Genomic DNA, 25,964 nt, shown 5'->3' with positions numbered 1-25,964 from the left:
GTCTGGACCGGTTGCAGAATCTGACTCGAGGTTTGAAAGCAAGCTCTCCACCTTGTCAGGAGAAAAGGATACAGAGTCCAGGGACAGTTGGGTGCGACTGGGTAAAGTGGGTAGAGATAGTGATGGGTTTAGGACACAAGATTTAGCTGCAAACACCGAGTTTAGACATTCAGCTTTATCACGTGTGGAATCAGCAGTGCGGCCATTTGAGGTAAGGGAGGGGATGGAGGGGGAACATACACCAGAAACAGATTTGATTAAACGCCACCAGGATTTTGAGGAGGGAGAGAGGTTTGAGAGTTCAGACTTGAGATGAGAAAGATGTTGTTTTCTGGCTCTCCTGAGGGTAGATACACACTTGTTCCGAGCTTTGTGGAAAGAACTGAGATTGCTACCCTCAGTTGGGTTTGCTTTCCATGAGGCAAAGGCAAGTTGTTTCAGGACAACTGCCTCACCACAAGCTTCAGTAAACCAAGGGCGGGAGGAAGGGTAAGACAACTGAACACGAGAGGGGATAAATCTGTGCATGAGGGAGAGCAAGTTTCTTTGAAAGAATTCCCAGGATGAGTTGATGTTTGAGAAAGTAGTGATAGGAGACCAGTCTGTAAGTTTGATGGCTGCTCGGAGACCCTGCCAGTCGGCTTGAGTGAAATGCCAGACTCGACGGCGGTGAGGTGGTTCTCTGATGACAGCCAGAGAGATGTCCACTTTAACAAGGACGTGGTCAGAAGAACCAATTGGAGCGAAGGAAGAGCAGCAGATATTGTCAGGGAAATTTGTCAAAATCAGATCCAGAAGAGATGGAGTACCATTGGTTGAGATCCGGGTCGGGAAGTTGACCGATTGAGTCAGTCCCAATGAGTCACAGAAAGCTTTTGTTGATGTCCCATGGCAGGTGAGAGAGGTACCCACACCTAGCCAACTGGCGTGATGACAATTGAAGTCGCCACATAAGAGGAAGAGAGAGTTTGGATGAGAAGATAGAAGATGGTCCATGTTTTCGGAGAGTGAGGTGTAGATGGAGTCATCACTGTTCGGTGGACGGTACAGTACACATATAAACATGAGGTGGGAGTGGAGGGGAAGCCGAAGCCAGAGGTATTCCTGGGGGTGTGGGGGAGTGAGAGCAGTGCAGGGAGAGTGAGGAATAGAGTCTTTGATGAAGAGAGCAACACCTCCACCAGGACGAGGCTCAGGTCTGTCATACCGTAAGAGGGAGTAACCAGGGAGTGATACTTGGGAGTCAGACACGTCTTGGGAGAGGAAAGTTTCTGTTAGGCAGATGATGTCTGGTTTGTCAGTGGCAACCTGTATGGAAAGATCTGAAAGGTTTGAGCGAAGGCCCCGGATATTTGAGGTCCACACTTTTAATGAAGAGGTAGGGGAGGAGGCTTTGGGTGCAGGAGGTGGAGGGGGCGGGGGAGGGTAGGACGAGGGACGAGGGGGGGAGGTAAGGAGGGTTGCTGAAGGAGTGTGGGGTATTGCAGAATAGCGAGGGGAGGGGGCCGAATGAGGAGGAGAAAAGGCTCTGTGGTGCTGGGAGAGAGGGGGGACAAGAGACAAGGAAGATGGCAGTTGAGGATTTGAGGAGGTGGAGTGAAGAGATGGAGGTGAGAGGGCAGTGGAGGGAGGCAGGTTGGTGGATGAGAGGGGGGGCAACTTAGAGAAGGAAGAGTGAGGGGGATGAAAGGTGGGAGAAAGGTGAGGGGGGAATTTTTGAAAGAGGTGAGAGGGAGGCTTGAGGGAGAAGAGTGGGATGGTTGCTTTGAGAGTGAGAGTGAGGGGTGAGGGGGTGAGTTGGCACTGAAGTTGGAAAAAAAGAATGGTTGATGGAAAGCGAGCATCCATGGCAAACTGTGGTTTTTAAAAGTTTTAGGTCAGAGATGCGATTTAACACAATTCTTGATGGATGCAATGAAGGCGAATTCAGAGCATGGAGAGAAGAAGCGCTGTAATAGTTGGATTTTTTAGGCAAGGAATGAAGGAGAGGTCGAAATGAGAGCAGTCTGTTAAAATAGCAGAAGAGAAGTGCATTGTGAAACAGTAAAGAGTACCACATGTGTGAGAGAGGAAGATGAAGCATTATAAGATCGTTTTTGTTGTTAATATTAATGTATGAGAGAGTTCAACAGATTAGGTCATGGAAGTGTAAAAAAAAAGAAATCGAGGAAGACGAGGAGGAAGTTAAGAGGAAGAAGAAGTAGCAGAATCGGGAGAAGGTGAGCGTGTTGTTGTTGTTGTTGTTGGGTATATATATATATATATATTTTTTTTTTTTTTTTTTGAGATAAGAAAGAGATTAGTTGGGAGAATGGGGGATGTTTGGAAAGTGGGAAGGATGAACATTGAAGGTAATGGGGAGGATAGAAATTGAAGGTAATGGGGAGAAAAAACAAACAAAAAAAAAAACGATCGAACACCGAGTGGAACCGGTAGGCCTCAAACCTAGGACTAGGCCTCAAACACCAAGTAAGAACGTCGACATAAATACTCACAAAATAGCACGATTTTTGAAACAAAACCGAACTAGGAACACACATTAACATGTAGGTGAGAAAATTAAACAGTTAAAACGGGACAAATAACAACCGGAACTTAACTTTGAGAATGTCAGCAGGGAGCCCCGAAGGAGACCTCTTGCCGCTCAATTTAATTGTTGGACAAGAAATGACACGAGATGGTCATACCATGTAAAAGAGGCAGGGAACAGTCTTGCAGTTCCATGAACACACCCTTCAACGCTTCCTTCATTTTTTCAATGTCAAGTAGCACCAATGAAATGGGCTGGTAAAGAAAGGGGAGGGTGAGGGGGGTAGACAACACAGATGGATTCCCCGCCCCCAACCCCCAACTGATGCCATTACGAAACAATGACATGTTGATGAGAGTGCAACATTACACATAGCCAACAACCCCCAACACTGCTTTTATCTGGAAAAATTGAATTGAAATTAATAAAACCTGAATACAGACATGAATCAGACCAATCTCCCAAGATATACATACATATATATATATATATATATATATATATATATATATATATACATATACATATACATATACATATACATATACATATACATATATACACATATATATATACATATATATATATATATATATATATATACATACATATATATATATATATATATATATATATATATATATATATATACATATACATATACATATACATATACATATACATATACATATATATATATGTTGCGGTATTCGCGCCCGCCGGCGTGCGAGCCACCACGTAACTCGAATCGCGGCACGTCGCCCACCGGACGGACAATCCCGTCGTGACCCTCTCGGACTAACGCCGGGAACTAGTCACGGGTGGGCCTTTCGGCCTCACCACGATCGTGCCAATCGGCCCCCCGCATGGGATAGGGTTGCTCGCCAAATTCGACCTACCGAAGTACCCACACGGAGGGTAGACCGGGCAATCGCACCTCGCCGCAGGTCGACTTCGGACACGGGCCACTTTAAGCGACCCGTTCCGTACTATCGGGATAACCGAGCGGTGTTATCGTCAACCTCGACGGTTCGATTAATTATTGGGCGTATTTAGCCCATGACCAACCCTTTACGTGAAGCAAGATGGAGATTCAATAAAAGAAAAGACGGAGCGAAACGGGAAAAACAGTTCAACATAAAGCACATTTATTCCGCGGCAAACGGAAAGCACACATATACAATTATACACCAAAAGCAAATGTAAAAGTAGAAGAAACACAACAATTCTGCACAAAAAGCAAATGTAACAATGCAGATCTACTACCGACTACCGAGCACACGGCAACACTTATACAGTTTTACTTCACAGACGGCGCCGACAACACATATACTCAAAGCAAAAGAAAAAGGGACCACCCTCAACGATGAGGGGGGGGCAGACGGGCCTGGGGCCGAGACCGCGTCGAGCCTACCCGTCTGGTGATGAGCCGCAAGATGGCGGTGGCGCCCCGACTCAGCGGGCCTCGCTGGCACTGCCTGGAATGGGGTGGGAACGGGGCCCCTTTCTCACACTATCTCAGCGCGGGGGGAAACAGGAGGGGGTTGTTGATGCTCGGGGGAATGAGGATATCTCGCTGGCTTGGGTCCCGCGACGAGCGACTCCACCGCGACCTCGGTCGCGTTACCGGCCTCCCCTCTCCGCAGCTCCCCGACTCTGACACGAGCGCCCTCTCGACTGCCTTCGCCGCCGCCACAACTCTCCAACTCTCCCACTCTCCTCAACTCAACTCCATCCAACTGCTTAACTCTTTCTTCTCAACTCTCCTTCCTCGATTCAGAAACTCCCTCAACAACTGCCTCGATTCGCTCCGCGCTCGGTGCTTTATAGTCCGACAGGAGAAATCATATGCAGATTTTTGGATCAGGAATCGCTCGGGGGCAGAGCCACGCTCCCCATTGGACAGAGGAAAAGTGGGCGTGAACGATTCTTGATCCGCGAATCTGCATATAGCGATTATACTCCGACGCACCTGGAGGCGGGGCCAAATCGCCCCACGCTCGCTGATAGGATGGAACAGAAGTGGGCGTGAATCGTTCTTGATCCGATTTCTCGGAAAGGCTGGTGTTTTTGCACCCGCTGCTCGGTGCGCGCCCTGTACGAGTCCAGGATCGGTGCCCACAAGCGGCGTGGGAATGGCGGTGATGCGATGGTTGCGAGAGCGAGATGTGACGGCAAGGGTCGTGGCTGTTGGCGTTGTTGTTGTGAAGCGGCGTTGCGGTTGGTGGTTGTTGTGTGATGGCTGTTGAGACGTGGTTGGTGGTGGTTGTGGTGGTAGTAATGGCGGCTGGTCCAAAATAAAGATAGTAAAAGAAAAACGGCTATCTAAAAGGGTCGCAGCCCGAATGAATGACATTTATTCCCTCTAAACAACGGGTTTGGGCCTAACTACACATATACTTAGAGATATCTCACCTACGGGACCTGAATGGTGGTTTGCGAATTTCGTCAACCACAACAATATATATATATATATATATATATATATATATATATATATATATAGATATATATATATATATATATATATATATAGATATATATATATATATAGATATATATATATATATATATATATATATATATATATATATATATATATATATATATATATATATATATATAAAACCTGAATCAGAACCATCTCCCGAGACGTATTGTTGTGGGCCAGGGTCAGGTGGCGATAAACGTCCACCAGGTGGAGCAGTGAAGTAGTCTCCCACCGAACACCCGGAATTTAGGTCGTGACTCTCGGATAAGTCTGAGAGTTCACGGGTCCCTTAGTGGACCATGGTCACCAATATTTTGACAGCGTGGGGTAGGGTTAATTGCCCAATTTCAATTTCCCCAAGTACCTACGTCGTCTAACTACCGGGGAAAAGCACACCCTCGACGGACCTCGGGCGGAACGGACCGTTTACAGAGCCGATCCGGGTGTAAACAGAGCGGGGATTATCAAGATCCGTCGGTCCAAATGAACAATTTACGGCACGAACAGCCTTACTATTTCTCAAACTCGCGCCATGCTTGGTCAATGAAAGAAAACACGAACAACGAATTGGAACATTTAACACAGGGATTTATGTTACAATAGGCAATAATAGGAAAGGGAGACACAGAGCAGAGTCATCACGAATAAGAAATGTAATGTACAATGAACAAGGCACTTCATTCTACTTTCAGACGGGTCCCACGGACGCGCGCGCACGCACACGCACACACGAAACTGGACCCCACGGGTCTTTATTCGGTAAAGCCGGGCCGGGGTACACAACATTCAACTTAAACATCAGAAGTGCAAAGAATTAAACATTCAACAGAATTAAACATTCAACTTAAACATCTTTTTCTGCTGCTGCTACGCTGTATATAGTACAGGCACAATATAGTGAGTATAACAAGGTATATACATAATTGTGCTACGACATGGGAAACGGCAACCACTTTAGATGACGAATGTATGTCACGATACACCGTCTCCACAGTCTGCACCTATGTACCAAATATGAAACGTGAAAGTTGAAAACTTTGGGAGTTCGAGTGCGGACAGGAATGGACGGACGGAATCACATAATACGCCCCGATATTAAAATAAAATAATAATAAAAAAACTGGCGTATAAAAAATATGAAATGTATTAAAATAAATCAAATGAAATAGTTTGGTTTTTTTTTCAGACACTTGTGTTCCAAACGAAAGTTCCCAAAACTCGTGAAACCGGTTCCATTTGGACCAAAACAAAAAAATTAAATTAAAATTAAATTTTTTAAAGTTTCACAAATACAATACACCAAAGAGGAAGAATTCCCACATGTGATTACAAAAGTCCTAATGCATACTCAGAAGTAAAGCAAAATTGGTGTTACCTTTATTACACGATTACCATACCTGGTTTTTACCAAAAACATCTCCATTGGCAATGCTGTATAGGAGGGAGTAAGCGATCTGGCCTGCGGCTCCTGTCACGAGTACCTTAATTGTTGCCTGTCAGAAATAAAACCAAACACATCAATTGGCTGAAAACGACATTCCATTTTCCTGCGCACACCAAACAAAATTGAGGAAATGTTACGATACGTTTTGTCCGAAAAAAATGAAATGGAATTCTGATAAATTTAATGATATAATCAACAAGAAATCAAATCTGGCAAAAAAGCAAAATAGTCAGGCAGCAGTTGTCACCTACTTCAAGAATTTTGCCAACTTTGATTTTTCACTTTTATTTGTTCAAGGACATCACAATGAATCACTTTCAACTTGTCTTCTAATTTTCAGTTAAGTATTTCACCATGAGGGCGCTTTTTCAAAATGGCTGCCAAAATTATAAAAAAGCTGTGAAAAACATAATTTTCACCAATAATTCCAGCAATTGAGAATGATACTTTCTAATGTTTTGGCCAAATGATCTTCAAGTAAGTTTAACAGTAAGCATTAGTATCAACATTGTAGTTAACTACTCAAAGAGGGCGCATTTCTCCAAGATGGCGGCCAAAATCATTAAAAAAAATTCCCATAAAATGTATCATTCATTATTAAGATTACCGTTTTGGTTCAAAATCAACTGAAAATGTTCACCTTTATGCAGTGTCCCTAATGTTTTCACTAGTTAAAGATGATTTCCTTCAATACTTGACATATTAAGGTTTTAGTGATTTCGATACACCTTAACTCAATCAATTATTGTGTACTCATAGACAATACTGTTGTAGGCCCACAAATGAAATTGCGTGGTGGTCTGAGAAAACCCATCGGAAGTCGCGATGGACAAGTTCCTTGTTTAAAATGGCCATGCAACCTAACAATTTATTGTTGTTAACCGCCTATCGTTACCATGTACGCTTATTCAAAAGAGTATGGAACAAGCAGGTCCATACTCTTTTGGAATAAGCGTGCATGGTAACAATGGGAAGTAAACACAAGTTGATGCGTTTGTACCGTTTGTTCAAACGAGGAACTTGTCCAGCGCGACTTCTGATGGGTTTTCCCAGACCGCTATACGTTATTGTTACGCTTTTTGGACAAGTATCCTGACATTAAGTTTGTTTAGTTACCAATACTTGTGAAGTATAATGAACATTTTCCATGCAATACCATTTGAAGTTCAAATTATATCTCATAAGTTCATCACCCCTGTATTGTCTATGGCAGATTAATATTATAGGGCCTGTCAAATATGAACTGGTCTAAAAAAAGCTCCTCCTCTTCTTCCATTTTTGCAATATGGTCCTCTGAATTTTCACACCCATCACCACATCCGCAAGCATCGGTGCACACCAGTGTATTCTTTTGGCATCCACATCTGTTGGTCATACAGGAATTGCTGCAGGAACAGCTTCGAAGCTCCAAAAGAGCTTTTGTTGCTGGTGGATTTTCACTTAATACTGGTATCAAATTACCATCCTGAAGTTGCTCAATCTCCTGTTTCTTCTTCTCCATCTTCATTATTTGTGTCTTATTTTTCTTCTGATTCTGTTCTTTCCTTGTCAACTATATATTCAGTGTCACCTCCCTCTGTTCCTTCTTCTTGTGCATTCCCTCCACCCCCCAAGAAATTTGATAGAACCCAACTACAGACCAATAACCACATAATATTAATCTGCTCATAGACATGGCCAATACCTTTCAAAGTGTTCAATTTATAACAATCATTGTCAACCTTAGGATTAGTTGGTTTGTCACATTCCAGGTCCTGCATATCTAGCTTCTGTTTTAGAGCTCTTTCTTTGATGCTAAAGTTAAGTTTCAGTTTTGTACCAAGAAGAGGGTTCCCTTCAAGTTTTTTGTGCTACTAGCAAGTCAGCTCCATGAAATGGCCCTACTTCACTACACCAGTCAATATTGTCTATAGCAAACAAGGGTCTTACTCCCTGCTTTAGAAAGGGGGGTACATGCATGCCTTTAACATTGTCATTCAGGTCATCCATTACAACCATGGCCATTCTTGTGGTCATTCTCTCAACTTCATCATATGAAACAGCCATCTTCATGCTTTGGAGCATTTCCACTTGTGAACGTGACCTGTATGCTTGATAAGATACCAGTGCAAGGCCAACAGTCAATGGTGTATTCTTATCCTTGTGAAAACTGCCACCTTCTTTGGACTCATAGTTAATTTGTCTCTTAGTTCTATATGCAGATATGATGTGCTGAGTTAGATTTCTTGATGTTTTCTCAGCTTCTCTTTTGACTTGTAGAGTAGTATGTGGACCATAGGTTATCCACCTCACGAGCTGCAATAGCTTCTTAGGTGTTTCAAAGTCATCACATGATCCTTTATATTGCCAGTTTTTCATGTCGTCAACTTCTCTTCGAATTATCTTTGAAGCCCTACTAAGAGTTTCCATCTCTTCATCCACATCTGATGTTTCATACTCATGTGAAGATTTTGTCTTCAACTAACTGTGACAATTTCTGGTTTAGGCCCACACTTGACAAAATCAATCCCAGGTATCTTCTCAAGTAAAAGGGACTTCATGTGCAACTTAGAGTTAGTTCGTTGAACTGTTACATCATGTTCTTCAAGGAGTTTAATATAGGCATTGTTGATCGTCTTCATGTCAATGCTTGGGAAACTGTCACTATTGGTGATTACCAACTGCACTATGTTGACAATTTCAATGTCACATATGGCCTTTTCAATGGCTTCATTTTCAGACAAACAAGTGTTTGTACTCTGGAAAGATTCAATCTGTCTGGTTTCCTTTCTAAAACAGGTCAGATGGTATTTACAATTTTGGGCAAATGCATCCATGGCATCAGAAAGGAGTGCCAATCTTGCGCAGACATCTTCATTTGTGCTCAGTTCCTTTATCTGTAAGAACTTCCTTCCCATAGGCTCACTGCAAACTTGATGGTTTTTCCACACTACTGCCCTGACAGAAAACGCACAATTCCTGATCAAACGTTTTCCTTTTTGAAGTTGACGGTACAGAACTTGTACTTGGCCTCCCTCTCTTTTTGTACACTGTACAATTTAAATCTTCTTCAAGACTTCTTTCAGCTTTCTCAAGGTTAGCTTGATTACAAAGTGATTTGTAACATTTTCTGTGGTAGCGATATTCTGCCCCTGCAACAATGTTCACCTGCTTTACTCCATCATGAATGTTAATGTTTTTACAAAGTCTAGCCCATCTTTAACTGAACAATTTAATTTCACATTTCCGTTTTTCTGCAGAAATGATGCACTGTTCCATATTTCAATTGGTCAGATGTTTGCTTTCATGGTAACAGACAACATGGCCTGGCTTCAGCTTGAGCCCTGCAAAACAAGAGTTCATAATTAGTATCACTAGGATGAAACAATCCAGAAAACATCATATCAGTTGATATGTGTGGTCAATATTATGTTTTTAACATTTTCTGTGATTTTGGCAGCCATTTTGAAAAAGCACCCCCAGGTGGTGAAATATGACACTGAAAATTGGAAGACAAGTTGAAAGTGATTCAGTATGATGTCCTTAAACAAATAAAAGTGAAAAATCAAAGTTGGCAAATTTATTGAAGTACTGATCAGATAGTGACAACTGCTGCCTGACTATAAATAAAACTAGAACGGGCACTCGTAGAGAGCATATACCTTCGCCGCCGCTACTGTTTTGTTCTTGGCACAAGGATGTGCGAATTGGATAAGAATTGACTGCTTTATGATAAAAAAATATGCACATCTGCAAGGTGGTGACCCCCCTGACCTTTGACCCCCAACCGCGAGTAAGGGCAACTACATCATTGTGTCAAGTTGCATATCACAAGATTGGGCATTAAATTCTGAAGATTTTGGCATTAGTTTCATGCAAATTGGATAAAAATTAATCACGATATGGTAAAAAGACAATTTTGACCTTTTCATGACCTTGACCTTTGACCCGATTGCTCCCAAAATCTAATCAAATGGTCTTTGGCTAATAACCAATCATCCCACCAAATTTCATGCAATTCGGTTTAATACTAAAGTTATGCGAATAACAAACAAATAAATAATCATTGGCATCTCCCACAAACATATATTTTGGTTCTGATTATAATGCCAGGATTTGGGACATTTTCTTTTAAAAACAAGGGTAATGACGTAATTGTGTCATGTCACCCATCAGAAGATTGGGCAATGAATTCTGAACATTTTGGCATTGGTTACATGCCAATTAGATCAAAATTGACCACGCTATGGTAAAAATACGAATTTGACCTTTCACCCGATCGCTCCCAAAATCTAATCAAATGGTCCTTGGATAATAACCCATTATCCCACCAAACTTCAAGTGATTTGGTTTAATACCGAGTTATGCGAATAACACACACACACACACACACACACACACACACACACACACACACACACACACACACACACACACACACACACACACACACACACACACACACACACACACACACACACACACACACACACACACACACACACACACACACACACACAACCTTTCGCAGAATGCGAAGGTAATAAAAATAAATAAGCCACCCATAACCAATCCTTTTGACATTTTTCATGTAATCCTCCACAACAGGAGCCCCATCAAAACATCTCACCAGTCAGTATCTTACTGCTTCTACAATCTCTAAATCAGTTCTCTCCTTTGTGTCACCCCTTCCTCTTGATACAATTGTATCTTTTACCCAGATTATGACACCTCCTCCCTTGTACACAGACAAGCCGTCGTCTGGAATTCCTGTCCTCCAGGTTGGATGGCTCACTAAACCACGTTTCACTTACAGCAGCCATTTCGTAACACTCACCATCCATCCAAGTTCTTCACATTCAGACAACACTTTCAACCTTGCCCTTCCATGAACCAAACCCTGCTGCCCCAACGACATCCTCAGTTTAGTCTTTAAATAAATAAAACTCATTTCTCAACAACCGCCGTCCTCCCCTTCCTGTCACGCCACCCCCACTATTGAGCACCCTACCACCTGTCTGCATACATTCACGATAACCATACAGAGATCCCCACATATTCACATCCCCAACCCAACCACGAAAATAAATAACTTCTTCGTAACCTTGCAACAAAGTAAAAAAAAATGGGATTCCTTTTCATTTACAATTACGCCAAATAAATACCAGAATTACAATGTTTCCAAATTTTTATACAAAAATCTATTAAAAAAAAAAAAGACGATTCGCCAACATCGAGTCAACTCCATAACCGAATGCAATATATATATATATATATATATATATATATATATATATATATATATATATATATATATATATATATATATATATATAGAGCATTCGGTATATAGTATAATCTGTCAATGGAAATAAGGTCAATCCAAGGTCAAAGGTCCTTCCACATAAAGGACAAACATGAGCGCGTTATCTCCAAAAATGAGAACGAATCGTCAAAAGGAATAAGCAACGAATCACTGAACCGAACCATAATGAAGAAACCCAGCTTCGCCTCTTCAACCAGTTCCCTGAACGTCCTTCACAGCGCGCAAAGAACCCTCCGCGCGACGGTCATTTATACCTCGTGGTTACGCGAAAACCTTCCACGATAAAATAATCCCTGCTGCAAAAGCGCCAATAATACGAACTTTCGAGCGGGTTCATACTTTGCTCGGCCCGATATTTGCTAGGACAACTAAACCGAAATCTTATTTATTTATTCAGCGATTTGTTTTGCACGGACTACCCTGATAAGTGCTGGTTCTTTTAAGGAAGGTACAGTGGCGGATTGATACACGAAAACGCGAACTGAAGTAAAAATTAATTTAAACAAACGGTTCTTGATATGTTTACCGTTTTTAAGATAGAGGACAAGTTACATTAAATAAATCGCTACACCCCCATAAACGTCATGTACTTATGAGACGGACCACCGTGCCTTACATCCGTACTATACACCGCCTAAAACGATCCTCGAACAAATCAGTCTGTTTGTGTTCTCAAAAATGTAAGTGAAAGAAAAGCAATGGAAAGGAATATTGAAAAAATAATCTGAAGTGCACAACTGACACATTAAAGCGAAACCCTTCATTTTAGAGTCCTGACGCAGATGACCGGGATTCACCACAGGATATCATCATCCTACAGTCCTGTATAATAATCCCATACATCGATGATAATAATAATATAGTATTTCTTCCCTTACAAAGAACTTCAAGCATTAGGCCATCAAGCCTCTGTGGTGTCGTGATGGAGATGCTTAGCAAGCAGACACGAGCGGGGGGAACAGTCGAGCCGGGCTGTGTTGCACAAGCGCGAGCGCGGGCGTACTTGGCCCGCAGCCCTCCTTTATTACGTACTCCGTACACTCACAAGCCGGGCGACATACGGCATCACTACGACGCCTCAGGCGGCGCGCACTCCTTATATTCCTGGCAGACACGACGCTCACGCCGACCCCTCCTTCCATCATCATGCCCCGCCCTGCATGCCCGCAGGCTATACCACAGCCTCCACAATGGTTGTCAACCTATGTTTGTTTATATGTGCTCCATTATTATATTAATACACTAAGCCATATTTTGTGGACGTTTCTCCTCCGAAACTGCCGGACGGATTGTCGCCACTTCCAGAATACGGGTGCTCTGTGGTCTAATGTACAGTATTGGCTGTGTGAGATCGCGCCACACGGACAGGTTTGGGAATTTTTGGCGATTTTCTAATTTTTACATTCGTTTGCACGGCGACGTAATGACGTCATGTCATCATCGGTCATTCGCTGACGTCATTACGTCTGTCGTCGACAGATCGTCATCGTTGAGGTGTAATGCCACTCCGAGAAAACAGCGTCTGCAATGTAAAACCCTCTTCTGCACATGCTGACTACCTCAGAAGGTGAATTTGACGCAAAAAATGTAACAAGAAACATTGTATATAAAGAAATTCTATAAATAACATTGTGAACAATGGATATATTGACGTCCGAACGAACCCTCACTTTAGAAACTTCGTGAGGAGCGCGGATTTGGCGAGCCCTTAAATTCTGAGCACGGAGTGCGTGCAAAAAATAAAAAAAAATAAAAAGAATTGTGACGTCAATTGTGATGTCATAGCACCGTGTCCTGTCATTGGTTTGGTAAATAAATGGCCATAACTTGGGAACCACTTGTCCGATTAATATCAAACCTCGAAAGACACATACTCAGGTCCCCAGCAATATACCTGGCAAGTTTCAATTAGATCGGACCAGGGGTTGTCGAGAAACAGCGGTCACAGACAGACAGACACACAGAGATTGCTGGAATTATTCTGAGCATGAAGCAAGGTCGAAGGAGCACGTACCACCCCAGGCAGCATGTACAGCTGGAGCCCAGCTCATCGAGCCCAGCTCAAAGCCCAAGCCCAGTTCAATCCACCCTAATGGATTGAAACCCATGTGGGCCCTATCTCGGCATGCTGACTGGGCTATCACTTGCTTTGTGACTCAGGCAGGGTTCGAGAGAACAAACTAACAAAATTATGAAGAATTATTAAGAAACAAAGTTTTACCTTTACAATAAGTATTTAAAATGGCGTCCTCCTTCCTGTGACTTCGTACGGATGGAGGTGCACACGTTTCTTCAGTGCTCTGTGTGTAGTGCTGCGTGAGACACCTGCCTGCTGTGACAACTTATGAACCGATATCCTCAGGCTTCTTAATGCAAACCGAAATATCGTTGACTTTCTCATCGGATAACACTGAAGGCCGTGAGGCTTCCGCAACTGAACCAGTCTTTCGGAATTTGGAAATTAACTCCCACAAAGTGTTACGATGTGGAACAACATCACCGTTAGGTAACTTTTCTGCAAATTCTGCCTGACCCTCTTGGTATATATTACCTGCACTACGAAACATGTGTTCCAGCAAAAAAAAACTCATCCCACAAGTGACAAAAACATCGTAGAACCAAATCCACTTACTTCTCAAAAATGACGAGCTTACAACAAAGCAGAAGGATGACGTGCTGCTGATGTAATACCCACATCAAACATCATGTAGGCCATTTATACGAATTAACAATCGGACCGCTATTCATGGTTTATATTGAATTTGCAGAGGTGCACAGTGACTTTTGAGACAATGTGAACTTTTGGGACAATTTGCAAAGGTGCACAGTGACGTTTGGGACAATTTGCAGAGGTGCACAATGATTTTAGGACAATTTGCACTTTTGGGACAATTTGCGGAGGTGCACAGTGACTTTTGGGACAATTTGCACTTTTGGCACAATTTGCGGATGTGCACAATGACTTTTGGGACAATTTTCACTTTTGGGACAATTTGCAGAGGTCCACAGTAACTTTTGGGACAATTTGCGGAGATACACAGTGACTTTTGGGACAATTTGCACTTTTGGGACAACTTGCGGAGATACACAGTGACTTTTGGGACAATTTGCACTTTTGGGACAATTTGCGGAGGTGCACAGTGACTTTTGGGACAATTTGCACTTTTGGGACAATTTGCAGAGGTGCACAGTGACTTTTAGGACAATTTGCACTTTTGGGACAATTTGCAGAGGTCCACAGTGACTTTTGGGGAAATTTTCACTTTTGGGACAATTTGTCGAGGTGCACAGTGACTTTTAGGACAATTTGCACTTTTGGGACAATTTGCAGATGTCTACAGTGACTTTTAGGACAATTTGCGGAGGTGCACAGTGACTTTTGGGACACCCTGTAGAACAACAGATTGAACACTTATAAAGTGAGAAAATGATGCTTGTGGTCTGCTATTTTAACAAGGAACTTGGTCATAGTCGGCCATTCAGCCCATCATGCCTTTATAACACCAACAGCAAGCAGATATATAATTAATACATCCACACGAAAGCTAGCATACCTGCAAGTCCTGCCAATATCCCGGTACCCTGCCAATATCGAACCCGAACAGCTTCGAGTTCTCGGTACTGATAGGGAATATTCCTTTTTAAACAAGTTGCCTTTTGATTACGACTGTACTCACTGGTTTCACCCATGTACTCACTGCCTTTTATATTTATTTTGTTTGTATTCAAAATATAAAACCACATTCTGTCTAAAACCTATAACCCACTTGTTATCCTGTACTCCTCTCTTGTTGTCTGCTCTGAATTATTTTGTCTGATTCTCCCCAAGGCCAGCCGAAAGTCACCATGTTCTCTCTTGTTTGTTCTCCCAGCCCTCTCCACTCCCAACGAAAGCATATACAGTAAATGTCAGAAAAATGTAAACTTAGCTTAGTGCAAATCATTGTGGATGTTTACCATCTCAGTAATTTGGACTCCGTGGTGCCATGTTAAAATAAAGGTTCTCTGATCAAGAGTACTTTCGTTGTAGACAGTGAAATTAATTGTGTCTTATGATTTGAGTAACAGGATTTAAAACCAAGTCGGTACAAGCAAAAAATTCTACAACAGTACCTTATCAAATTGCAATCTAAACCAATGTACTCTTTCTGCTGCCACGACCTTCTGGAGAGACCATTGGCATTATATGCATGAACTAGTCTATGACTGTAAGACCCCTACCTTTAGTACCGACCGAAATTCCCTCTTCTTTATTACCTTCGCATTCTGCGAAAGGTTATGTTTTGGTCGGCGTGTATTTATTTATTTATTTATTTATTTGTAATCTTGTGATTCGTATAACTCAAAAAGTATTAAACCGAATTGCATGAAATTTGGTGGGATGATTAGTTATTAGCCAGGAAGCATTCGATTAGATTTTGAGATCGTTCGGGTCAAAGGTCAAGGTGAAGGTCACGAAAAGGTCAAAATTGTCTTTTTACGATAACACGGTCAATTTTTATTCAATTTGCATGCAACTAACGCCAAAATGTTCAGAATTCAACGCCTCATCTTGTGATATGCAATATGACATAATGACGCCCATACTCTTGTTACCGGTTAGGGGTCAAAGGTCAGGGGGGTCACGACCTTGAAAAATATGCGGTTTTTGTCATAACGCAGTCAATTCTTGTCCGCTTTACATGAACCCAGCACCAAAATGTTCAGAATTTAATGCCCAATCTTGTGACACAATGACGTCATAACACATGTCACCGGTTGGGGTAAAATGTCGGGGGGGGGGTCACGCCCTTGAAAAATATGCGGTTTTCGGCATAACTCAGTCAATTCTTATTCGATTTGCATGAAACCAGCATCAAACGAGATTACCTTCTCTTGTTGAAACGTTGTATTCACCAAGCTTGCGAGTGAAGACTCGCCAAAACGACGTGAGTTGATTGTTGTTTAGTCCGTAGCCCCCAAAAGTCGGGGGGGGGTCATGACATTATAGATATGTGGTTTGTGTCATAAGACCATTCATATGAAACCAGTTCCCCACACTCATACCAAGAACAAAAAAAGTAGTGGCGGCGAAGGTATGCGCTCTATGAGTGGCCGTTCTAGTTCCAAGACTGTGTCTCCTGGTCCTATCAGTGTCGATTCTGTTATTAACTTCTTACCTCTGGCACCGAAGGTGGAAGGAGGTTATGTTTTCACCAATGTTTGTCTGTTTGTCTGTTTGATTGTGTGCAGCATATCTCAAAAAGGTATGGATGGATTCGGATGAAATTTGGTGGAGCTGTTGGGTGTGTGACAAGACCAACTGATTAGATTTTGGTGAAGATCCAGATCCCGATCCGGCTCCGAGAATTTTTTTAAGTGTTTCTTCACCATTGAGAGATGGGGCCAAAAACGATATGTAGCATGATATTTCAAAAAGTTGTGGACGGATTCGGACGAAACTTGGTGGACACGTTGGGTGTGTGACAAAGACGAATTGATTCAATTTTTGGTGAAGATCCTAATCTGAAACCGGATCCGAGATTTATTTAATATTTTAAGTGATTCCTCACCATTGAGAAATAGGACGAAAAACGATCTATAGCATGATATTTACCCTTGCCGAAGGAGAGGGTATTGCATTTGGGTCCATTTGTTTGTCTGTCTGTTTGTTTATCCACACAGAAGTTTCGTGTTTTTCTCTGCAACTGCTTGTCGGATTGATCCGAAATTTTCACCATTGGTGCGACTACTCATGTAGAATGTCACAATGATAACGATGACGTCATAGGTCACGTGGTATGGCAGCCATATTGCAAAAACGGGAAAAATTTGGACCTCTGTATCGCTGAAACCACACCAAGGAAAAAATCGAAACTTAGCACATAGCAAGTACTCCTCATGGGAAATGAGGATGTTTTTTATGACGTCATCGATGCCTTAGTTATAATGTCATAATTGCACATGTAGAAGGCTACATCCAATCACAATGAAAAATTTTGAGTCATCTACGGCTAAAATAGTCCATTAAAAAATTTTTGATGACATTATCGATCACGTGATTTGGTAGCCATATTGTTATTTTTTTAACCTTCAAATATTTTCTTCGATGAAATTGTCATGGCTCGTGGTCCTGAAATCCATTTCAATGCAAGGTTCATGGTGCCGAGACTGAGATCCATCTCAATGCAGGGCTCGTGGTGCGGATACGGAGAAATATCGCAATGCAGGACTCATCGTGCCATGAATGAGATCCATCTCAATGCAGGGCTCATCGTGGTGAGATCCATCTCAATGCAGGGATGATGGTGCCAAGACAGGGATCCATCTTGATGTAGTGCTCATGGTGCCGAGACCGAGATCCATCTTGATGCAGGGCTCATGGTGCCGAGACCGAGACACATCTTGATGCAGGGATCATGGTGCCGAGACCGAGATACATCTTAATGCAGGACTCATGGTGCCAAGAACCATCTTAATGCAGCACTCGTGGTGCCGAGACTGGGATCCATCTCAATGAAGGGTCATGGTGCCGAGATCCATCTCGATGCAGTGCTCACAGTGCCAAGATCCATCTTAATGCAGCGCTAATGGTGCCAAGAGTGAGGTCCATCTCAATGCAGGGCTCATGGTGCCAAGGCTGGGATCCATCTCAATGCAGTGCTCATAGTGCCGAGATCCATCTTAATGCAGTGCTTATTGTGCCAAGATCCATCTCAAAGCAGGGCTCCTGGTGGCAAAACTGGGATCCATCTCAATGTAGGTTCATGGTGCTGAGATCCATCTCAATGCAGTGATCATGGTGCCATAACTGAGATGCATCTCAATTCAGGGCTAATGGTGCCGATACCGAGATCCATCTCACTGCAAAGCTAATGGTGCCGATACCGAGATCCATCTCACTTCAGGGCTCATGGTGTCGAGACCGAGATCCATCTCACTGCAGTGGTCATGGTGCCGAGACCGAGATCCATCTCACTGCAGAGCTCATGGTGCAGTGACAGAGATCCATCTCACTGCAGGGCTCATGGTGCAGTGACCGAGATCCATTTCACTGCAGGGCTCATGGTGCATTGACTGAGATCCATCTTAATGAAGGGCTCATTGTGACGAGACTGAGATCCATCTCGATGCAGGCTCATGGTGATGAGATCCATCTCAATGCAGGGTAATGGTGCTGAGACTGAGATCCATCTCTACGCAGAGCTCATTGTGCCATCATTTGGATCCATCTTAATTCAGGGCTCATGGTGCCATGACAGATCCATCTCAATGCAGGGCTCATAGTGCCATGACTGAGATCCATCTCAATGCAGGGCTCATGGTGCCATGACTGAGATCCATCTCAATACACGGCTCATGGTGCCATCCATGCCTAAGATCCATCTCAATGCAGGGCTCATGGTGCCATGACAGATCCATCTCAATGCAGGGCTCATAGTGCAATGATTGAGATCCATCTCATTGCAGGGCTCATGGTGCCATGACTGAGATCCATCTCAATGCAGGGCTCATGGTGTCATGACTGAGATCCATCTCAATACACGGCTCATGGTGATGAGATCCATCTCAAGGCAGCAATCATGGTGCCGAGACTGAGATCCATCTGAATACAGGGTAATGGTGCTGAGACTGAGATCCATCTCTATGCAAAGCTCATTGTGCCATCATTTGGATCCATCTTAATTCAGGGCTCATGGTGCCATTACAGATCCATCTCAATGCAGGGCTCATAGTGCCATGACTGAGATCCATCTCAATGCAGGGCTCATAGTGCCATGACTGAGACCCATCTCAATGCAGGGCTCATAGTGCCATGACTGAGATCCATCTCAATGCAGGGCTCATAGTGCCATGACTGAGACCCATCTCAATGCAGGGCTCATGGTGCCATGACTGAGATCCATCTCAATACACGGCTCATGGTGCCATCCATGCCTAAGATCCATCTCAATGCAGGGCTCATGGTGCCATGACAGATCCATCTCAATGCAGGGCTCATAGTGCCATGACTGAGATCCATCTCAATGCAGGGCTCATGGTGTCATGACTGAGATCCATCTCAATACACGGCTCATGGTGCCAAGAACGAGGTCCATATCAATGCAAGCTGCCCTCTGAAAGAAAGGTGTTTCTGACCTGGCTCTTAAAGAACCTTGGAGGGAGCGGACCATTCCCAAACATTCGGGAAAAATGGGGGAAAAGGTTCAATAACCGAAGATAAGGAGCATTTTAGCAACCACGAGAAGAATGTCGTGACCGCTCGCTGCTCGGTTCATTTCCTCACTTGCATGCTTTATATACCGTAAACACGGACGTCTTTGAGAACACTCCCTTGGGATCCCATCCGTTGCGTTTTCTTTATCTCTCTGTTCCGTCACCTTCCCTCTGTTCAGCGTCCCATGGAGCACACGCGAGTTTCCCTCATTGTGGGCTTCCTTGAGAAATCCTCCGAAAGGAAACATTGGAATAACTTTCCTTTTAATCATCTTCAAACAGTCTCAAAACCCGTTAAGATCACAACTCGCACAAGCAGTTTAATCCCTTGAAAGTATTCCAACCTCGTTCCTTCCTCTCAAACCACCTCTGTTTGCAAATATTAATACGACATGTTTGCCGTTTTCAATGACGACACAGCTTATATGTTACCACTCAAACTTTTACTAGTTACATTTTTTTCAGCCATTTCATGTCAGCAGAAACACACTTGAGCGAGGGTCGTGGATTACCGGTTTTCGGCATTCTCTGTGCCCTTGTCGTCAACGACAACTGGATCTGTGGAAGGGTCTCAGAGAGCTTCAGAATAATGAAAATATAAATTCCTATCGACTTGGGTTTTTGTCATCGCATGTGCTTTATTTAAATGTGGGAAATTAAATTGTGTTGATGGTAATTGCAGAAAATATACAAATCCTATTATTGTTTAACAGTGGGTTCGACAACCGAAGTCTGCAGTGTCCCACACTAATCTCCATGATACTGGCTGGTTGGAGGTGGAGGGTCGGCCCATGGACGTGCACACAACCGTGAAGTCGTCGCATGATCATCTTGGAACTCGCAAAATGAATGTACACGTACTATACAGATGGTGCACACAGAGAAAACACCGTTTTCGATTCATTTTGCATCTCAGTGAGTACCTCATACAGGGTACATGACATGTAAATAGAACTTGTGCCAGAGAATCAATTAAAACCATTACAACCAAATATTCAAACAAAAATTAATGTATTGTAATTTTTGAAGAAACAAGCTCGAATGAGCTAAGATCCTCGTCCTCTTAATGATGACGTCATAAAAACGAATATGACGTCATTGTGATGCATCAGGTTTGCGATAAATTATCTGTGCTAATGCCTGGCTTGATTCCCGCAAACAAAATTCAAACAGCTTGCCTAGTATCGGAGATAATGGTATAGGCGATTTCCATTAGCGGCGATATTATGACGTCAACTTTTTTTCTAGGAGGAATTTTCAAAACCGGAGATGGGTACTGTCTGCACAGGGTATTTTTACATATATATGCCAAGTTTCAGGAAGTTTCGATGAAAACTGTAGGCTGTGAAACAAACTAGGTTCGGAGATAATGGTATAGGCAATTTCCATTAGCGGCGATATTATGACGTTAACTTTTTTTTCTAGGAAAAATTTCCTAAATCGGTGATGGTTACTGCCTGCGCGTGAGCTTTCTGCATATACCTGGCAAGTTTCACGAAGATCCGATGAAAATTCTGGGTTGTGAAACAAAAAATGTCAAAAAATAGGAATGACGTCATAAAAATTGAAATGACGTCATAGTGATGTATCATACGTGCGGTAATTCATCTCTGCTAATACCCTGTTCGATTCCCGCAAACAGAATTCAAAAAGCTTGCCTAGTTTCGGAGATAATGGTATAGGCAATTTCCATTAGCAGCGATATTATGACGTTAACTTTTTTTCTAGGAAGAATTTCCAAAATCGGAGATGGTTACTGTCTGCGCGTGGGCTTTCTGCATATACATGGCAAGTTTCACGAAGATCCGATGAAAATTCTGGGTTGTGAAACAAAAAATGTCAAAAATAGGAATAAACGTCATAAAAATTGAAATGACGTCATAGTGATGTATCATACGTGCGATAATTAATCTCTGCTAATACCCTGTTCGATTCCCGCAAACAGAATTCAAAAAGCTTGCCGAGTTTCGGAGATAATTTTTTGGGCGATTTCCATTAGCGGAGATATTTTGACGTCATAACTTTTTTTCTAGGAGGAATTTTCTAAACCGGAGATGGTTACTGTCTGCACAGGGTATTTTACATATATACGCCAAGTTCCAGGAAGTTTCGATGAAAACTGTAGGCTGTGAAACAAAAAAGTCCACAAGAACAACAACGTGAGTAAGACTTCGAGATCCTCCAAGAGGATCTAAAAATCTGAACTTTAAAAAAAAACACAAGAATGCTTCTGGCAAAGGAATTATTCCATCCATTGGGACCATACTCTGTGCAGAGCGTTGGTGCTGCCAAAGCAGTTTCCTTGGCTATTGGGCACAATTATGGACGGGTCGCCATTCCGACACAGTATACCAGCATGCAAGTACTCATTTTGCCGACCTCGGAAGGATGACAAGTCGAGTTAACCCCACCTGGTATTAATTCAACAGCTGAGCAGGATTTGAACTCAGGACCCTAGGATCCCAAGCCCACCACCCTAACCATTAAGCCAACACCAGGTATATATTGGCTGTCTGCAACAAAGGCTAAGCGAGTGTGATAATAACACGGAGTCCTCTTACTCATGACTTGTGATACAATTGAGGGTTCTGAAGCGTCACTCGTGATACCCTCTCCCACCACCACTTGGAGCGGCATTACACGGTACACATTTACGAAGATATAATTTGTGGACCCCCACCTTCGGAATTCCTGGTGAGGGGCAGCAAATGAAATCCATACAACCCTTGTCTTATGATCGGTCGTCCTCTTGGCAAGTTTGATTGGTTGAGATTGCATAACTAGTGACCGAATACATCGATATACGGATGTCAAAATGCGTAGATTGTGTGGCGACAGATTGACAGGGGTCCTCATTTTGCTATTATTGTGTTTTGCCTGGGGCCACTAAATGACTAACGCCGCCCTTGCATTTGTCGTTGTGCGAAGTTTATTTTGCGGTCTCTTGGTTTCGGGTCTCATGGTCATGGTCAAAATTGACACTTGCAATTCCACGGGGTTTCCGCAAATCTCACGGGATTATGAGTTGGACAGGAGACCGTGAAGGGCCATTTTAAAATCACTCTATAGTGTCTGAGCTTTTGTAGCTACGTGAAAGGTAATATTAAATGATACCCAACCCCATTCCTCAGTGGGTGTTGGGAGGTGTTTTAGGCCCCCACAAAAAAATATACGGGGCAACGCCGGGTACCCCTGCGAGTATAAAATAGATTTATTAATAATGTTACGGGCCCAGGTTGGAGGGGGTGCTATGAAAATGGGGGTATCACCGGTTCCCCCCAGACTCACCGGGAATCGAAGCTGTCGCACGAATAAGTCCGTGTCATGGTGGGTCGCTTTAACACCAACAATTTCACCACGTGACCCAGTGTCCTCTGTCTGACTACTGCTTAACTGGGGTACACGCAATCTCCTTATCAGGGAATAATGCCCTCGGCAGTTGTGCTACTTTTATCTTTATTGGATCTTGATTGAGGTGACTAAACATTCCACGAGCACATCACCGGACTGATGTGAGAGCCAATCCGCTGGGGAATTATAATGTCTCGGTTAATTGATGTACGGACATTGCTTGACCAATGGAAGAAAGGACAACCACGCTCAGATTGTAAATATAATTCAACAACAATTATTTATTTATAAGAAGCAATGTGGGGGATGGGAAAGGAGGGAAGGGAACTCACGGGCTGTAATGGAGTCAAATGGCAACTGGGGCAGTAAAAGGGGAAATGCAATAAAAAGGAATCAATGTCTGTATTTACAAAAAGAAAAGAAAATGCACAAGTCGCACTTAGCTTAACCTACCCCTTACCTACCAGATAACACGACAGAGTACCCATCAGTCAGACACTCACACATGGGGAGGCAATTATGAAGGGTTGGGTGGCCTCAGCCTACTGGTACGTGCCTACGTGGAACCGTCTCCCTCCCCAGCTTGGTACCACTCTCCCTGCCGCTCTCCGGAACGGCCCAGACACTGCACTCAACAACAGAGGGTCCATGAGCTTCGTTGGAACCACACACCAAAGTGTCCCGGACCAGGGAAGACAACGAGTTGATGACCAGGGCAGAGAGAGGGTGAAGCAGAGCGTCAGGTGCAGCTTTATAGTCCCTTGGGCAGGCGGGGACAATGAGCCACATGTCAGATCTTCTGAGGTGGCCTGGGGCCAGCTATTGGGCCATGGTAGATCTTACAAGCTAGCCCCATACCAGCCACTGGGGAATGCCCCCCCGCAGACCCCCCAATTCTGCTGCCCGTCCGGATATGCACTCAGTTGGCCCTTCCGGCTGTCAGCAGGAGCGGAGCTCCGCACTTAACATGGGGAAATCACTTTTACCCCCTTGCACCCTGGACGAACCCCACATGTCTAAAAATGTCCACGCCACACGTCATTCATTACGCGCTAATGGTGCTATTATCCAAATTGGTTGAGAGGGGGTGTCACCAACCCAACCCAACACATTTAATTACATACCCTGACAAGGAAGGTGCTGCTCTTAACATACATTACGTAAATAACTATTCTAAGAGTCTACGTGCTGTGTGCGTTTCAATTTCGGCAAACGGTTTATAAATCCGTCACAATACTTTATGTATTGACTTCCGACACACACTACGAGCTAAAAGGTTGCTGCTGTGATTTGGCTTTGTTTCCCATCTTGTTGCTGTTCTAATTTAAGATCCTTAAGAAATAAAGTTATTTAAAAATTTTACAAAAGAGAGAACTTGTTCGAATCAGAGGCCACAGTTACCTCGCAACCCGTCGGGCCGCAGAGTTATCTGCGGCCAGCTGCCTTGGGGCCAGAGGTCTGGTAAAGGTCCGAGGAGCTCCCTCGTGATAAACCCAGACCCTGGATCCGTATTAGAATATATTTTCAGAATGTAAGGTTAAAAGCCATTACAAGATGGGTGTCGATGTCCGTCGGTCTGTTAATATTTCAGCGTTTTTAACTCCCTCCATCATGACTGGACCGATTATTTTTGAAACTGACCATCAGAGCCACTCGGATCTATTATTTAATTTGCACGTTGATGGCGTTCCCGTTTAAATATACAGTATCTTGAGAACGTAACGGTATTTTACGAACGACAGCGAGTGAAATGCGACACAAATACTCCGCAGTGTGGTGTAGTGGCGTACGTGGGCAGGGCACAATGCGGGGAGCGTTGTGGGGGCGTGGAGGTGTGGTGTTGGTGGTCACGTGTCCGCAAGGCTTATAGGTGTTTGCGCCGCTTGAGGCGTGTTTGTAGTCTGCAGTAGTGTGCATTCGGACGGGCAATAAACAGAGTTCGACAACCCTCACGACTATCCGAGTCCCACTGCCCTCCGGACACTACACGCAGGTTACCCATCTGATATCGAGAGTGGTGCACAACGCCAGTTGGGGTTTATATTCATGCAATGATCCCTAAAAATTGGATATTTTGGGATGGAAAACTGCTCGGATCTTCGTCGCAAAATTTGCTCGATCGATGACGTCACAGCAACGATGACGCACTCCAAGATGGCCGCCGCGAGTTTCGTGTGCCGCCACAGGAAAGAAACCACCAGCATGACCTTTCCATTATTTATTTATTAAAAAATGTAAATATATATATATATATTTCTATTTCTGTGGTGTATCCATTGAAGCATTTGCGTCGAATTCTATTTTTGTCTTTGATGTCCATCAAATCGTTTTCAAAACGGGGAAAACAAAATCGACGCAGAACAATAGTGTTTCAAGAACATTGTGTTGTTGCTGAGCGTTAACGGGCCCTCACTTACTGCAGTCACGCTAGGTCACGTGGCACTCCTCAAAGCCAATCGCTGGCCGAGTTTAATTCGGTGACTGTCGGTGCGGTTGGTTCTATTTTCAATTTTTTTTCTTTGATGTCCACGAAATCGTTTTCAAAATGGGGGGGGGGGGGAAATCGAGGCAGAACAATTGTGTTTGAGGAACTTCGCTTGAAGGGTACCTTACCTCAGATCGCTTTCCCGCAGAGCATTAACGGCCA

General features: G+C 43.4%; 1 protein-coding gene across 5 annotated transcripts in view; it reads right to left on the bottom strand.

Moving 5' to 3' along the window:
* The window catches only part of MDH1 (malate dehydrogenase 1), a 54,325-nt gene extending 42,245 nt beyond the window's left edge, over positions 1 to 12,080 (bottom strand). For 2 of the 5 annotated variants that reach the window (XM_085887691.1, XM_085887692.1), the window contains exons 1-3: positions 11,282 to 11,377; positions 6,419 to 6,514; positions 2,688 to 2,784 (exon numbers count right to left, since the gene is read on the bottom strand). In XM_085887691.1, the coding sequence (XP_085743817.1) occupies positions 2,688 to 2,784; positions 6,419 to 6,514; positions 11,282 to 11,362 (274 nt within the window). In that variant the 5' untranslated portion in view covers positions 11,363 to 11,377. Of the gene's footprint in view, positions 1 to 2,687; positions 2,785 to 6,418; positions 6,515 to 11,281; positions 11,404 to 11,931 lie in introns of those variants that run through there. The other 3 variants (XM_085887693.1, XM_085887694.1, XM_085887690.1) reach the window with 3 other exon arrangements.
* Positions 12,081 to 25,964: the final 13,884 nt, after the last annotated feature.

Source organism: Eptatretus burgeri, chromosome 7 (genome assembly GCF_056783735.1).
Source record: "Eptatretus burgeri isolate ZD-2024b chromosome 7, Ebu_testis_v1, whole genome shotgun sequence".
Classification (NCBI taxonomy): domain Eukaryota; kingdom Metazoa; phylum Chordata; class Myxini; order Myxiniformes; family Myxinidae; genus Eptatretus; species Eptatretus burgeri.
Note: the sequence above shows the minus strand (reverse complement) of the source record. Positions and strands in the feature narration are given on the sequence as shown.